Here is a 17,325-nt window from a genome sequence, read left to right on the forward strand (position 1 = left end):
ACATGTAAAACGCACGGGTCAGAAATTACAGAGTTGCAACAACTTCAAACAAACTTAACAAATAAATACAAATTTTAAAAAACAGTGATTTATTTACACAGCAACATGAGCAATTCTCAAAGCAATGTTAAGTGTTTGTAGCCACGTTAATAGGGAGAAAATCCCACATGTGCTACCACAACCTGATGCTTACAGTCGACCTCCCTTTGGCTCCATACATTCCCGAGCCTTTGCATCATCCGTATCCCACCACAGTGCTGACTTAAGGAGGATTTATTGTGGCTGCCCTTGGAATGTGACATGCTGAGTCCAGAGTGCTAGTTTAGTGGGAAAAAGATCCCTGCTGTACAGAACAACACACACATTCTCCACAGCATGGGAACACATGCATCCCCATGTTTGTGTCCCCTTTATAAGTTAGAGCAAGAACTCGTTTTTCAAAAGCTGAAAATGTGACGCTGTGCTGTGAATGAGCCACACATCACCCTCCTGTTCACCTGAACTGTCAGAGAAATGAGAGAGGGAGTGGAGAGGGGGACAGATGATGAGTGGAGGTGGAGAGAATCATCTCATTACACAGTAATAAATCTGTTGTCCACACTGAACCTGATGTGACCTCTTGGCTTGTTCACATGTAACCAAATTTATACATTACAAATTCTACATCATAAAGCATTCAGTTCTTAATTTTTCATCCCAGACATGAAGCACTTCAGGCCACATTCTTCCTACATTCAGTCAAAACATGCTCAACTAAACACTGACTTCACCAAAGCCCGGTCAGACTGATAATCCACAAAGACAGCCAGCAGTACAAACACCACCACCCGTCCATCACCGCCCTGACAGTGTAATAAACCTAACATCTGTGTGACACATAACACACATTCACACCGCCTGCTTATATCAGCCAGGAGGGCTGTGCTCAAGTCCGTATGCATTAGACGCACACACACTCACACTTTCCAGAGGCCTTCATCGTCAGAGGAGGCAGAGCTCTGAATCACCAGCCCAGAGGAGGAGGAGAGCAGAGAGCAGCAACACGGTGCAGACGCCGAGAATCAGTCAAAGAGATAAGCACAGATCATACAAGCAAAGGCGAGGGATACATCACATTCTTCTTCTGAGATAGCGATCACAAAGTCAAGCTGGCAGCAGACGAGACAAAAAGCCTGGAGGAGGGAGAGGCCAATGTGGAGCAGGCCAACGGAGTACCTGACAGCCCAGCAGGCAGGGAGTCCCCTGGGACACGCGGCAAGCTGGTGCGTGTTGAACTGGAGTGGGACATCCCCATGTCTGTGACGCTGCCCATACAGGTGCAGCCTGACCCAGCACACCAGCCGTTCCCCTTCCTGGACACCACACTGGCCGACCTGGGCATCCAAGAGTGAGTCTGCTTTCAGTGTGAGGAGTCTTGATGTCAATGTAATGATTTTTCAACAAGCTTGAGTGCCCGTGTGTGTGTGTGTGTGTTCAGGTCAGAGGTGAAGGAGAGGGTGGTGTGGGTGGACACCAAGAAGACCCAGGTAAAGAACAAAGCAGGGAAGCTGAAGGAGAAAGAGATCACCATCCTTGAGGTATGACTCCAACATGACGGATAGCGTCTGAGCTTTTTTGTATTGATGTGAATAGAAGCTAACAAAGCAGTGTTGTGAAATAATTTTGGTTTCCTCCTGTAGGTGAGAGTGAAAGCTCAGAAGCCTGGAGACAAACAGCTCCAGGAGGTCCTGTACAGCACTGAGGCCCACACTGACCGCTCCTTCTGCCGCACAGGAATGAACATCCTGCCGTGGAAACACAGATATACAGGTGTGGATATTACTTTTTTTAAAGCATCTTATGTTGCTGTTACTGTCAGCTCTGAGGGTTACTAGATTGAAATTTTTCCTCATCATCTGTGTTCACTCATATTCATCTCATTATGGAGGATTTGTTTCTGTATGTGCACAACCAAAAATCACTCAGCTGTGACACAGTCTGCAGTGACCTCTCAGAGAACAGGTGAACCGTCAGGCTGATGTAGATCACAGCAGTGTGCCAGAGCCTTGGGCACTGAAATGAGATCATCGTAAACATTACATCACAGTCTGGATAAAGCTTCAATGCTATTGGGAATTTGGGAAAATCAAGTTTGACTTGTCCCCACCAATGGCCATTTATTTCTCTCTGTGAGTAACAGAATAACCTCTGTGCAGAAAAGGCTGGTTATTGTGACAAAGCAAGCTAACGATTATGTCTGACAACAGTATAAAAACGGGCAACCTGCAGATATAGAGACACTAATAATAATCATAGACGTCGTATCTGAACAGTTGTGCTGTGTTTACACCTTGACAGGGCTGTTTCTTGTCCATGTGTGGTATTTGTCTCTCTCATCATTAGCACATACTGATATATCTATGTGATTTAAGTGAGGGATTTAACATGTCTGTCTGCCAGGAGAGGATGGGCTGACACCAGTGAAGATGACTATGGCGTTGGACATGGAAAACCAGCAGCCTGACTTTACTGAGGCCCAGGGACAACGGGAGATCTGAAGAGCAACAAAGAGTCAGCTATCATCCAAAACAGAGTGCAGTTTAATGTGAATCAACAAGCTAGCCATTTAGGCTAACATACATGTTCAACTAGTCCACAGCAAAGCACTTTTTTTAACTCCATTTTGATTCCAAGATGCAGGTTTGCATTTATTTAGAGGATTCAAAGTGTCGTCAGTCTGCCTTTCTACACTGAGGCAAGGTTGAATGGCTTGACATTAACTGCATGGCGAAACTTGCCAGCATTGAAGCATCTTGTTAAATTTTTGTAGCATTTGTAAAAAATCTCTTGCACTTGTCAAATATGTGTAGTAGGATACTTTGAATAGATTTTAACAGGCTGACCAGACATAGCACCAATAGATGGACTGGGTACTGCTGCATACAGACACAGACTGAGCTGCTATAAGCATTAACAGTATATCGACGGTGATGCAAGTGCTGTTCTTTTTATAACAACTGAGTGTGACCTATTAGCTCAGTGTGTCCATTTAGTCAGTGATCTCTGGGGGCTCTCACTGTTGAATTTCTGCCACAGCTCACATAACACACTGCTGCACTGCTGGGCCATGAGAGAGCCCTTTGTAAGCAGCTGATAAATCTCTGAGAGGCAATGCAGAAATTTAAATCAAAAGTTTAAAGTCCATCGGCTAATGCTGGGAGGTTGGAACAAAATAATTACATTGTAGATCAATGGAGATCAAATTCATTGCTTCACACTCTGATAGCAAAGCCAGAAGTCAGTCCAAACAGTGGCAGAACAGGGACAGTAGCAATTAACAGTAGCACTTAACAGGAATAACAGGAAAACAAAATACAATGGTAACAACACAGGATGGTAAACCGTAAGTCTTAAAATAATAAAACTTCAACAAAGCAAAGCATGCAAATAAATTAAAAGTTAATGCTCAGAGGCATAACTGTTGAATGCACTAATAATAATTAGTAGAATGGTTGAAGTGCTGTAGATCAATTAGATGAATTTGGGTCATCACAAATAACTGTCCCATTTTCCACCTACAGTATAAAAATTCATTGTTTTGGCTGGCTTTCACACAAGAGTGGAAGGATGTGTGCGGGCTACGAGGCAGAGATGGCTGCACTAAGTTTGGCCTGCTGCTCTCTGGGAAGTGGTGTCACAGCTGCTTGGAAGTCTGCAGAGTGTTGCTGGGCAAATTCTTTGATCAGCATGACCAAAGTGTTCTGGGTTTCTATGGAGGAGAGACAAAGTAAGACTTTTGGGATGACAGAAATACACTGAAGACAGATTAGTAAAACAGCAGTATCACAGCAGAACGCTGCAGTGACAGACTGGGGATGTTCAGTGAGGGGAAACATTAAACCCAGTGAGGGGAAAAGAGTGTGTTAGCTTTGTTTTTCAGTAACTTTAGATGCACAAATAGCTTAAACACTAAGCATCAAGCATTCTGTTCAGTTTAAGTTGGTGCCTCTTTCAGTGCAATCTAAGAAAACAAGCCACTGAAAATGCTGCCTGTTACCAAAGAAATCTTTACCTATATCAACGTTATTGTTGCCGAGGACATGACTGGAAGCTGCAACTATGGGCTTCATTAGCTTCACAATCTGAAAGAAGAAAAAAACATTAAAAATGACTACAGTAACAATGTTAAATATTGGCGTACACGTCGATAGACCAAATTTCACAATGTCTGAGATTCCACACATTGTCAGGATTATAACTAAAGCATCTGATGTTTGATATAACCGATTGTTCTGAATCAAAATGTTGTCATCTCTGTCTTTGTGAAATTGCTGCGTTTGTCTAGATTCTTTAGGATTGTGTGATATAGAGTTTAAATAAGCTGTATGCATGCATATGTTGTAGTGATACTTTATAAAACATAATAAAATGTAATAAAATCACTGATAAATTGGTCTGATAGTGGTCAATACCAAGTATTCATAGGGATCATTTTAACATTTGAAGTTGCTCCACCCTCAATGATGCTGACTTATCTCTCTCTGCTTGTGTTTGTCACTAACATCCTTGTTTTACATCTTTTATTAAGAAAATCTCAACATCATGATATGTAACCCACTTCAGGCATGACAAATTAATGTTCCATGGTGCTTGCACCACTACAAATTAATTTGTCACCATAAATTAGCCTGAATATGCCATTCAAACAAAACTGCTGTTATAGTTTTCCCAAAGGCAATAATCACATTTTCTTGACCACATGTGGACAGACAGTAATTTTAGTGTCGTAACTAGCTTGAGTGCCATTCCTTTTACGCAGGGATTGCATTGCCAGATGTTCACTGTGTTTGTACTGTACCAGAGCAGGACTGTGTCTGTAGAGCATAGCCAGGCAGCTGAACACTGTCTTGTTCTCCTCCATGTCCTCCTTGAGGGGAAGACGAGCCACCATAGCAGGCATAACCTGTTACACAGCACATCATGTCTGTTGTTATTCCGGTTTGTGGTGAATTTCATGCTTGTGAAAATGTTGCCAGCAGTTACGATTACTTGCAGTGGAGAGGTGTACGCTGTAAACATACCTGCTCAAGAGGGACACAATCCACATTGCTCATGATCATCCTGCAGAGGGCAGCACACAGGTTGTCAATCACCCTGAGGTCTGACTCTTTGGTCAGCATGTTGGAAAACACAGACAGCATCATGGGATAGTCTCTGGAACACACTTCACTAAGGAACAGCTGCATTTGATGTTTTTAAATTTTGCATTTACACACACTCACAAAAACACACACACACAAAAGTAAGAAGGATACGATACACAGATGGGTCCAGCTGCCTGAGCCAGACATCCAAGTCCGAACACGCTGTTGTTGCGAACCTCAGGATCACTGTCCCTCACTCCAGCAACCAGCACAGGAAGCAAACGGTTGGACAGTCGGCCTGCCAATCCCTGGCCCCCAGGCACACTCACAAGGGCCTGCAGGATCTCTCCGATTGTACCCACAGAGAAAGACCGGTCTGCCACAGTGCATGTGGATTTCTTTTGAGATGGGAAAAAAAAAAGAATTTGTGTGACACTGACCAAAGTGGACACATCAGATGCCATACTTTTTGTGATACACCTTGGCTAAATATCAAAGGACTGTCCCATTATAAAATTGTGATCCTACCCCAGTCCTTCACTAATTCTTGCTGTTAAGAATTCACTCAGTAAAAATGAGCTTGTTTAAAAAGTGTAAAGAACTTCATAGATACAGAAAGTAAGTTACTTTTTTGTCACTTAGATCATCTGCTTGTCCTGAATACTGCTGATCTGTGCAGGGAGCTTTGTCCCTGGCACAAATTCAACTTGTTTCAATTATTTTTACATTTTGTTTTTAAGCAATTAATCTTTGAGTCAAAGTTCGGTCTCTGAAAATGAACTTGTAGTTGGAAAGAGTTTTCTGTAAGAAATAAGCATCACTACATGACAGGACTGGGATAACTTCGAGTTGTGAAAATGGGTTTGAGTAAATAAGACTTCTGTGGTACTGCGGTTGTTGTCAGTAGGTCTGGACTCACAGCTTTGCTCATGATGAGAGGCAGCAGATCGTTGAGGAAAGGGGCAAATTTGTCTGCAGGCACAGAAGAGGCCAGCAGAGGAATTCCCTCCCCAGCAAACTCCAGGAGCATGGCATCATACTCTGCCTGAACCAGACAGCACATCAGCAAAAAACACATTGAGTGAATGGACAGTGATGTGGACACAGAAGTTAGGAAATAATAGGTAAAAAAAAGCAATCTCTGATTAAATATCTTTATATTCTGTATCTATATCCATCAATATTTGGATTTTTTTCAATATCTATATAGCAGGCAGTTTGGTAGATGTTTGTTTTGACTGCATCAGTGTAATGTGAGGTCATACACTTTAACATGGCGGCAGAATAAATCTGAACTCTTGCATTAACACTCCTATGTTTTTTTCCATTTACTTTTCCAAGAAATAAATTGACATCTTGTCTCCACAATAATGTCAATTCATATTTATAAAAGTACATAAATTTGACTGCTCTGATGTATTGTCACTCAAGAATAGATCACTTGTATGTGCAGATTTAAGGACTATAATGTTCATGACTGTGAGTCTGATTTGAGCAAGAGAGCAACTAACCTGCTGGTCTTCATCATCGGCTTCATCCCCACCACCGCCCTGACAAACGGTCTGAAGAGAAAGAGAAACAATGGTGAAGGGATACTAGTATAACTTCCACCTAAGAATTATCACTAATCTTAAATTACTTTAGTAACCTCAGTTTTAACAAATTAAACCACCTCCCCATACTCATCAGTCTCAACTATCTCACCTTTTTCTTGAGCACATCACGGATGACGTGGCTGATCTCCTGAAGGCGTGAGGGGTTTTTGAAAGCTTCCTCCTTGCATGACTTTATGACATTGTTCATGGTTTCCAGGATACCCATCACGACCTGGCGCTCTTGCTCTGTTCGCACTGTTTCCACAAAGCAAGGAAGGACCACATCCAGCAACTTCAGCAGGGCTGAGAGAGGGAAACAAGATGTTTGGAATTGAGGAGGAATAAAGTTAAGATTAGATAAAGGCAACTGCATTGATTCCTGCTTGCCACAGTCTGAAAAAAACTAAGTTAACTGGCCTCTCCCATTACTGTTCGCAATTGTATATAACATTACAGTATACTATACATCTGCTTAGAGTCCACTTGTTTCTTGTCCCTCGATGTTGCTAATTACTCATCCCCACTTCAACAGAAAGCAGCACTGCCAAGTTCTGTATTTCCTGAAAGGAGCAACAGCAGTGTAGAGTTCCTGATAAGAGAGGCTTTACCCTGGTGGTTGGCCTCAGTGGTATTCTCCTTCCACACTTGATGCTGAGCTCGACAAAACTGGCCCATGGCTCCAAATGCTGCCCTGCGGACATCCTCATGGGGAAACTAGGGAGGGAGGGAAGTGTGGGAGGATACAAAAAAAAGCATCAAGTTACAGCGCGATGGGTACTGGCAAATGAAGTAAACATGCACTCCAGCACATACACACAAAATGACAGATTTATGGGGTTATGAGAGACAAAGCCTCTGTTATTGAGAAGTGTTGCTAAACAAGACACTAAGTCCCTACTATGACCAGTGGAACTACTCGAAAGTTGACCCTGACTTAGAGATTTACAGATGACTAATTTCAAGTAACTGTGCTTTATATCATTTACATCTAACTTAAGATAATGATATAATAAGTGTTCAAGAGCTGCATTATCAATCTACCAACAGACACTTCCATTTACAAACAGACACAAACCTGGGGTGACACAATGTATGCAAAAACACAGACCACAAAGTGCCCTTCACAGCACATTAGACAGAGAGGGATGATTGGGCCGACCAGCCAGCCAGAGTGACTTACATCTCTCATCTCGTAAACCTGCTGGAAACTGGACTCCAGGAAGGGCTGGAAGGCAGCACTGTCAGGGGATACCATAGCAACAGACGTTAACATATACAAAGGTATGCAAACAAGGAATGTGTGACATAATGCTGGTGTAACAAGCTATTCAAAAACATAAATAGTAGAGTAAATAAGAAAGAAAATATATTAAAAAATATTCAACATCATTACCTACAAAATTAGAATTTGGGACATAACTGCACACATATGACTCTAATGACTTGTTGCAATAAAGTTTCTGAGAAGAGAGTCAGACTGGAAGAGAAATAAAAGAAACATTATGCTAAGAAATACTAAGACTAGATCCTTTATAAATATCTATGTTACCCAGTGCTGAAGGCAATCTCTCCCAGTGCATCACAGGCGTCCTCCTTCTCATCAATGTAGGCGTTTTCCACACTGAACCTGAGAGATGGATAGACAGAGTTAGAGCAGTCTTTTGCTCAGCAGAGGTAGTAGAGGAGGTGTGTGTGTGTGTGTGTGTGTGTGTGTGTGTGTGCGTGTGCATACATGTGTGGACCCCTACCCTGCAACATCATGGATATCCGTCTCAGGCTCATCTTCCAGAAAATCCACATCTTTCTCTTCTGCATCGTCATCGTCGTCATCCAGCAGGACAAATGTCTTGTCTTCCTCAAGGTGTGCCTGAGAAGGAGGGCGGAGGAAGAAGGAAAGTGAAATGCTGCATCACTGTTATTTTTATTATGAATAGCGTGTAGGTTTCAGAGTGTTGTTTGTCTGCTTTATACCGTAATGCCTTCATTAGACTTGAGGGCGAGCAACATGACTGTTGTAATGGCAGTGAGGTGAGGAGTCAGGCACTCTGGGCTGACTGTGGATACAGCAGAGTACAGACTGTACCTGATGGGTGGAACCACAGAGAGAGGTGAAGTTAAGGTTACAGAAAACAACAGGACATTTGGAATGATTTTTTTGCAATTATATACTACTTGTTTTGTCTTTAAATAGTAACAACGATGTGTATACTCAAGTCTGTAAAGAAAGATATGTATGTAGTTTTATTTTTTTAATTTATGCTTTATACCATGACTGTGTGTGAACTGGTCTGCTGAGTGGAAACAAAACAAAACAAAAAACCCCAAAACATTCACTCACTCACTCACACACACACACACACTAAGTAACATACGTGCAGCGTCTCAAGTCAGGGTCATCAATGGTGTCAGTGAGGTTGAGGCCCAGCTGAACGCACTCTGCAACAAGAGGACTGAAGACATCTTTGCCGATGGTACGGGCCAGCACAGAGAGAGTATCTAACCACAACAACACAAGATGATCAACATCCATTCATTCACGATGATGAGTTTAGTATTAACTTAGATGCAATTTTTGTTTCCTTAACAGAGTAAAACAAGAACTACATAATCACAAGATTTATGTATAACAAGATGGCACCAGGGTTAAGTGGGAAAATGTTTTACTCTAAATATACCAATATCACAACTTCTTACTTTCTCTTGACAGATCTCTGTGGTTTACAGTACCTACCCAAGGACTGAGTTTGCAGGGACCTCATTTCCTCTGTGGTGGTGGTGAGGAAGCCCTTCAGACTTTCAATAACTGGGGGGAAGTAGGGAACCAGCAGCTCTTTGGCAGAATTGGCTGATAAGACAGTGATTCACAATGGGGCTTGGGTCACTTCACTTTAAATCCAAACAGCAACAACATTTTTTGTGTCTTAGTGAACCAAGTCTTTGCAGGTTAACATTACATCAACTGTACTTAATGGTTTTATTGAGTAGCACCTCTTCAGTCAGAAATGGCTTGGCTTATTGTTTGGCTAAAATTTAAAACTGCTCTCTCTCTCTCAGCTCCCCAAATCAGAAATACCACCCCAAGCTAAATGACTTGCAAAGTGGTGCAAGTAATACTATTATGTTGACTGTGAAAATCTTCATTTAAAGAAAACTGAACTGAACACAGATAAGAAGTTTAACCTGTAGCTTACATAGTAAACCAGAAAATTTGCATAATCATTTTCTTGTGCAGGTTTTTGGACTAATCTATGAGTGTTTCTTACCTATGGCCCCTATGGCAGACACGGCAAGCTCTTTTATCTTGAGGTTTTCAGTGTTGTTGAGAGCAGACAACATGGTGTCCATCAGGGTGGGTAGGTAGGGCTCAATATCTGCTCCTGTTTAGCAAAAAATAATGTAGATCCTGTTCCAAAAACTTTGGATGACAAAGTCATGATTAATTAGAACATTAAATCGAGTAAAATGTATGATGGAACCTTTTTAATACCAAGTCACCTGAATGACTCAAATAAAACAAGTTTGGATAATGAAGTACCCTGTGGTTTTTTTTAAGTAGTTAGTTTGTTTCTTACAGATTTATTGGAAAGCTGTGTTTTAAAAATTAATATCAGGAAAATTGTTATTTGTGGAAGTGTCTTGTTTCCTCTTAAAGAGGGCAAGGTGAGCAGGTTCTACAGTGTCAGTCACTGTGTGAACCTGTTTTCAGCTTACCTAGGTTTTCCATGAAGTTCTCCAGAGCATAAAAGGCCTTAGTGACATGGCCGACCTTAGCCTCGTTCAGTGAAGAAAGGTAGCCCAGCAACAAAGGCATCAACTCTGCACAGTATTTGCTCACTTCAGGCTGAGATGGATCAGTGAAAAACAAAATTAACAGAAATACCATACCATAATAATAAGAGTGGTTGCAATCAGTAAAACTATAGATTTACGGGTGCATTTATATTTGTTTAACTTTATTATTTAAGCAGTACTCTGTATCAAAGTGAGTCAGTGCCAAGAGATGTGATATTAAACTGCAATCTCTATCCACTCCCACATACAGTCCCAAGTTTGAACTGTGAGCATTTAATGGTTTTAAAATATCAAAATCTTTGAGAATAGTAGAAACAACAATATCTATTTATAAATGATTTACTTTAAAAGTATAATCAAGCAACACAAGTGTAAGCAAATAAAAAGAAATGTATGTACATGTTGCTGTTTCCACTCACCTGTAAATGTTCAGAGAACTGCCCCAGGGCAAAAAGGCCTGCACTGCGTACCACCTGATTACTATCAGAAAGACTCTGGCACACTGTCTGCAGCATTGATGACAGCATCCTAACACAGATAGAGACAAAAAGGTGAATATACTCAAGTGCTGGTGACTGTCAGTCAGCCAACAGACTACCCTTCAACAAGAATATGGGTGTGCTGTCATGAATAATAAATAAATTCTAAAAAAGAGAAGACACAACTGGACATACCTGGTGCGTATGTGGTCGGCACATCCTTCAGCCAGCACGGCAAGACACATCAGACCCCCCTTTTTCTGATAGGGGTCTTCACTGGCAAGGCAGGTCTGGGTGAGGGGTATCTAAAACACAAGTTACACAATGTCACACATTGTCAAGAGGCAGATAATCACATCTAGTCATTTAAATGCACAATGTTTTTTATAAATATGAATCAAGAGCCAAACAAAAACAGCTGAATATAGTTCACTATACCATTACAAATCTAGTGTTGTTTACATCAAAATTCAGATGACTTACCAGATGTTGAAACAGTTTCTCTGGGGGCATATGGAGTGCCATAGTGTCAATAATCTGGAAATTTAACAAAAATAATTTGTCAAGTGTAATCTTCGTTGCAACTCTACAGTGAATCTACTAACGCTATTGCAAAGTACATTTTCTTACACAAAGGAGGAACACATTGTACATCGGCACCAATAACTTTTCCCTACCTGAGCCACACAGTGTTTGGGATTGTCATTGTCGGTGCCATCTCCACTGTCATCCTCTTCATCCTCTGGGTCCTGCTCACCAGGTGGAGGAGCTGCTATCAGCACAGGGAAAATGGCTTGCAGGATGGGGTTCAGCAGCTTTTGCTTCAGCACCGTCTAAAAAGCAGAGAAATTTAGGTGGAATTTTTTATTTAGCTAATATAAAATTACTAAGCCAAACACTTTGTTTCTGAACAAGCCAGCTGATACTGCATGTAGTTAGGCAGGAAGCCAAAAAGCGTTAATCTTCCATCTTTTGTTAGCCAGAAAGGTAAAGAAAAGAAATGGAAATTTGCAAACCTAGGAGTCCTGCACATTTTTGTTTACACGGAAATATTACATATTTAGATTAATAAGGCATGCGGTTTATATCTGCGGTTTCATCTATACTTCTGAAATGTATACTCCACCAACCATAAAACAAGAGAATTATTATTTTCCCCCAAATTTAGATTAAGAAATTTAAAAGACAATTAAAAGAAGTTCGTTTTCCAGTTTTCCCAAAACAGGGAAAAAAATATTCATTCATAGTACGTGCATAGGGAAAATTTATGCCTACCACAGTGAAAGAAATAGCTGTCATGGTCTACGACACCCACCATATGCATATAAAGCTTTACCTTTCAAAACTAGACTGAGGGACAGCTGTCCACTGTCCCCTCTGAAGAATATCAGATCCACTAGGATTGAGATGCAACGTAATCACAGATACTACAGATACTTGTTGTCCTGTTCTTGATCCTTGTTTATCATTACAAACTGAAGGACAGTTATAAGTCATTTATTTATGATAGCTGTTAGGTAACTTTACCTTGCTCTTCAGCTTGATGAGGAAGGCAATACAAGAGAGTGCTTTCACCCGCAGAGAGTCACACAGTGTGGTATCACTGCCCACCTGAGAAAAAAAAAACAACCCAACATTAATAATGTACATATGTTATCATAATTCTCATGTATTATCATTTGAATATTCAGATAACAAAAATGATTTGTCAGTTCTGAAATTAAAATGAACTTCAGACCTCCAAGCAGAAGCGGACAATGTCAGTAACATGAGGGACGATGATGGACACCTCACTCTCCATGAGCTCATTAAACACCTCCATGGCCTCGCTGGCTTGGTCCTGTGCAGACACATACATACCCAATAATTTTAGAGGTCAGATTCATCCATATTATTAAATGCATTTAACTGGCAACATAAAAAGCATGACTTTAAAAAAATAACTTCAACACATTAGAATTTACCTGATCTGCCTTGATGAGGTGTTTCAGAGCAACAATGAGACTGGGGATGATGGAACGCATCTGGTTCTGTGGGGCAGCAAAATGTCACTTCAGTCATTATAAAGTGTATAAACCTATCTTCATCTTTATACTATTTGAAAAATTGTTCCTGCCAAATGTCAAAGTTAAAACCTCACCATCTCTTCTGTGCCTGTGTATGCAGTTATGGCTGTGAGGGTGAGGATGCAGTAGTACAAGGCTGTTGGGTTGCTGTGGTCCTGCAGTACAGTACTGAACAGCATTAGCAGCTGGCAGTAGTGAGGCTTGAAAGACTCAGGGTTGGACTCCATCACCTTATTCAGCAGCAGGAGGCCAACCTGTTAGACAGAAGAGCAGTCATATTCCATGATCATCTTCAACTTTAAAACAACTCTGAACAAATAACTGAAAACATAAAAACACCAATCTGTAACCACAGCTCTTTTAACCTTATCTTAATTCTAAGTGTTCCATGAGCCCCATACCTGTCTGTCATGAGGGTTGCTGCTCTTGGTGGATTCATTGAGGAGCTGCAGTAGGGCAGGCCAGCGGTCTGGTGTCTCATGTTTAACCATCACTGCACACAGTTGGGACAGTGAGTGCTGCACTGTGTGCCTGCAAAACAGAGATACATAGACATGTACAAAGAGGCTAGGCTCATTCATGACATTTCACATGTGTATTGGCTACATGTAGCCATACACATTTGAGGCAATATCTTATGTGTCAGTGTCATTTACAGCATATATGATTTGGGTCATAGTGAATTACTTACTCTGTTTCTTGCATGAAGGTTTGTAACACCACTGCTTTAAGGCTGCATGAGTGAAGGAAAACATAACAATTCAACTTATTTTCACTTAATTTAACAGCTGGGTGTGGTGTTATGAAAGTGTACAATTTTTCAATGAGAAGAAATGAGCAAACCTCTCTCTATCATTAGGGCTTATCTTCTTCCAGTGTTTCTTCACTCTCAACCTCAGCATCACTGCAGCTGACTGGCGGATCTAAGGGGTAATATCAGGAAAAGATTTCATGTTAACAGCCAGTCTACAGAGCCCTTAAGTTGCTGGGGATCAGAGGACTGCAAAGCAAGAATGCCATCAGGAACATCACTGATGCTGCAGAGAGGGCATCAAGATGGTTTTGGATCATAAGGGGTGATCCATGGACCATACAAGCTACCTACACACAGGCCAGGGTCTGATCAACCCTGTGTGGGTCTCTTGGGCGAGGGTGTATGATGTTGAAAGATGTGAAACACCCGATGCCCCCAGGTTACAACACTGATGATGTGTCTCGGTCAGTGGTTCCAAACTGGTTCAGTCACAGGGTCCAGATTTCTCCTTCGTCATTAGTTCAAGGTCCACAGAGTTTAATATATTCAGCGTCATACTTGCATTTGGCCACTGTACTTAAAAATAAAGTGTGTTTTTTACAAAGTTGATATGTTAGCAAGTCACTTGCGGTCCATTCAGAATGGACCCGCAACCCATCAATTAGGAACCACTGGTCTAGGTTGCAACTTATGGTGTGTGTAAACTCACACAGACGAAAGCCCATAGGGACAGTATTTCCCAGACACTATCTCACATACACACAGTCATGCTGCAAATTATGCTAATCCCATAGAATACAACAATTCTCTCACACACACATACACACAATACCTGAGGGTTTTGGGAGCCACTCATGACAGCACACAGGGCCGGTATAATGGCTGGGTCTTTGAAAGCCTGTTTGAGCTGGGCGGTGGCCTGAGAGGGGACAAAAGAGGTCTCACCAAGTTAGACAGGCTGCTACAAACTACATTGTTGTAGCAATCACAGGACATCAATCTAACAACATACAGCCAGATGAGTCAAACCCCAACCCTCAATTTCCCCCTTTTCAAAAGGAGTTTCAGTTAACTTAACTACCTAACTGACAGACTGAAGTTAAGTAACGTTAGAGCAGTGGTGCTGATGACCAGCTGAACAGCGGGAACTGCCCATTGGTTCGACAGCCCATAGGTTCGACATCCCATTGTTCCGACCATATTAAACTCATTGTTCCGAAGTCCGTTCTGAAATCATCATGATGCCCTGTGGTTAAGGTCTGGTTAGGTTTAGGCACAAAAACCACTTGGTTAGGGTCAGGAAAAGATCATGGTGTGGGTTAAAATGAAAAAGAAAGTGACAAACTCATAAGCCGTGAGCCTGCTCCGCCTCAAGCCGGTCGCGGCGCACCATACGCCCGCCGTGAGCCGTTCAGCACCGCGGACAGTCGGACTAATGGGATGTCGAACCAATGATATGGACCCTTGACAGCTAGCTAGCCGTTGACACCACACGTTAACTTAGCTAGGTTAGCTAGCTTAAAGCGATAACCGTTAGTTGTCTTCTGCCTGACAAACTAGTGATGCTAACTTGAAGTAAAGTTATATTTGGTGTTACCTGCTGTATAACAGCATTGTCAGGCTGAGTCAGCTGTGAAAGAATTTGCTCGAGTTCCTGTGTCATCTCGACAGCTCGGAGTTACCAGACTCAGATAACCTGTTGTGACCGTTAACGTTACTATTTCTAATAAACCGGGCTAGGTTAACGAGTTATCCTTCGCGGTGAGGTTACCGACGGCGTCTCAAGTTATGTTACAACTGTCAGATATGTAAACAGAGCCTCTGTGAGCAGGTCTAATCGCTAGCTTTTGTGTTAGCTGTGAAGATTCACTTTAAAAAATCGGATACGTGTGAAGTTATCAAACCCAAAGAAAGTCTGACAGATTCGAGCCCCAGCTCGGTCTGGTCCGTTAGGGCTTCAACTGCCAGCACGCGGGGCAGAACCGGCCAGGAGTTCCATGTGAGTTGTGTTAAAGGGCCCTGCAGCAACCAGTGTGTATTCAGTCTGATGGAAACAAACAGCGCCAACTACCGGAGAGGAGGGCACGGTGCGAAAAACCCAAATCAGTGGTGGGAAGTACAGTAATTTACACTTACATGTGAGTTACTTTGGCACCATTTTACTACTTCAATTTTATGCTACTTTATACTTCTACTCCTCTACATTTGACAGGGAAATATTGTGCTTTTTATTCCACTACATTCAGCTGATAGCCACTTTGCTGATTTTACATACAAAACATAAACTCTATTGCCACTTTTTTATGTACACCTACAGACAGGTGACAAATGGAAGGAAAAACCTACATGAAGAGTCTTAGTATATAGTCAGGCCACCATGAGCCTCCAGAACAGCTTTAATGCCCCTTGCCAAGTCTGGGGGGGATTAGACTCACAAGTCAGTCTTTAGACGCTTAGAAGGCGGAGATCTCTGATTGTCTGGTGGCGAGACTAGGGTGGGATTTGATTTATTCATTTTGAACATTTAAAAAAAGTAAATAGGAAAATCGTCTAAAAAACAACATGCAAAACAGAGACAAACAATAAATCACAAACAGACTTAGAATGAGAAACATAAATTGCCATTTCATGTCTTAAAAGAAGTAAGAAGAAGCAACATGCCCCCAATCCCAAACTATACTTATCCATCACTGATCATACAATTACATAAATGCACTCTGCTCACCATTGATCAACCACATATTTACACCACTGCACCTCTTAATACCTGATAACCAATATCACCCCATGTATAAAACAAATACAAAAAACATTCCTCTACAGTGTATTCCCTCTTTTATATATACAACCTATATTTAATCAGGTAATCTCATTGAGATCAAAATCTCTTTTGCAAGAGAGACCTGAGTGCAGGAGACAGGAAGAAGAACAAAACCTAGTCAGACAATACACAAGGACATATTGTGTCAAAGACAATCAGACAACACTAAAGCGATATGAAGGTAAAAGTTTATATTATCTCATTTGGTCCACAGATGTGTAACTGGTTTGAGATCTCATGACTGGAAAGACTGCATTTCATTTATGTCATTTTCATACACACCTAACCATTTACTGAGACCTGTTGCACATAAGCATCTGCATTTAATATATTTCTCCAGTCTTTTATTCAGTTTTTTTTTCTTTAATTTGCCCCCCATCTGTAGCTAAAACTGAAGCAGTCTAATACAACCGCTCTACAATAAATCCTACCTTCATGAGTAATGTAGTTCAGTTTATATGGAAACTGTTTTTAGAGACATGTTGATTAAACTGTATGGTCATTTTGGAGGATGTAGGTTGTGGATTGGAAGATGCCACTTGTTCATCAAAAAGTATAGTGTAAGTATTAGTGCACAACTTTTACTTAAAATCGAATATTGTTCTATTGTGGTATTACTACTTTCAGGTAAAGGACCTGGATAGTTCCTCAAACAATGACTTAAATCAAAACCCAAACTACTGAGAAGGATTGCA

At 41.3% G+C, this 17,325-nt stretch overlaps 2 protein-coding genes across 2 annotated transcripts; one reads left to right on the plus strand and one right to left on the minus strand.

Moving 5' to 3' along the window:
- The first annotated feature begins 951 nt into the window (after positions 1-951).
- On the plus strand, positions 952-4,432 carry LOC117264291 (uncharacterized). The gene is made up of 4 exons (XM_033638152.2): positions 952-1,387; positions 1,478-1,577; positions 1,680-1,809; positions 2,440-4,432. The coding sequence occupies exons 1-4, from the start codon at positions 1,293-1,295 to the stop codon at positions 2,535-2,537; spliced, it is 423 nt and encodes a 140-aa protein (XP_033494043.1). The 5' UTR covers positions 952-1,292; the 3' UTR covers positions 2,538-4,432.
- Positions 2,557-15,826, minus strand: ipo4 (importin 4). Its single transcript, XM_033638148.2, has 30 exons — positions 15,407-15,826; positions 14,642-14,728; positions 13,899-13,978; positions 13,747-13,788; positions 13,457-13,586; positions 13,130-13,309; positions 12,954-13,019; positions 12,728-12,829; positions 12,517-12,600; positions 11,667-11,822; positions 11,473-11,526; positions 11,185-11,294; positions 10,930-11,038; positions 10,430-10,559; positions 9,982-10,095; positions 9,450-9,563; positions 9,091-9,214; positions 8,690-8,801; positions 8,467-8,585; positions 8,268-8,345; positions 7,899-7,956; positions 7,327-7,432; positions 6,828-7,021; positions 6,635-6,685; positions 6,043-6,168; positions 5,295-5,521; positions 5,061-5,193; positions 4,838-4,942; positions 4,052-4,121; positions 2,557-3,748 (listed from the first exon to the last, which is right to left on the minus strand). Exons 1-30 carry the CDS (start codon positions 15,470-15,472, stop codon positions 3,618-3,620), a joined length of 3,258 nt encoding a protein of 1,085 aa, XP_033494039.2. The 5' UTR covers positions 15,473-15,826; the 3' UTR covers positions 2,557-3,617.
- Between the last annotated feature and the right edge of the window lie 1,499 nt (positions 15,827-17,325).

Source organism: Epinephelus lanceolatus, chromosome 20 (assembly GCF_041903045.1).
Source record: "Epinephelus lanceolatus isolate andai-2023 chromosome 20, ASM4190304v1, whole genome shotgun sequence".
NCBI lineage: Eukaryota > Metazoa > Chordata > Actinopteri > Perciformes > Serranidae > Epinephelus > Epinephelus lanceolatus.

Coding starts and splice junctions, on each gene's coding strand:
- LOC117264291 (XM_033638152.2), top strand. CDS start 1,293: ATGTCTGTGACGCTGCCCATACAGGTGCAGCCTGACCCAGCACACCAG. Junction 1,578..1,679: donor AAGAGATCACCATCCTTGAG/GTATGACTCCAA, acceptor TTCCTCCTGTAG/GTGAGAGTGAAAGCTCAGAA. Junction 1,810..2,439: donor GTGGAAACACAGATATACAG/GTGTGGATATTA, acceptor TCTGTCTGCCAG/GAGAGGATGGGCTGACACCA.
- ipo4 (XM_033638148.2), bottom strand. CDS start 15,472: ATGACACAGGAACTCGAGCAAATTCTTTCACAGCTGACTCAGCCTGAC. Junction 14,729..15,406: donor ACAATGCTGTTATACAGCAG/GTAACACCAAAT, acceptor GTCCCCTCTCAG/GCCACCGCCCAGCTCAAACA. Junction 12,830..12,953: donor ACCTCATCAAGGCAGATCAG/GTAAATTCTAAT, acceptor GTGTCTGCACAG/GACCAAGCCAGCGAGGCCAT.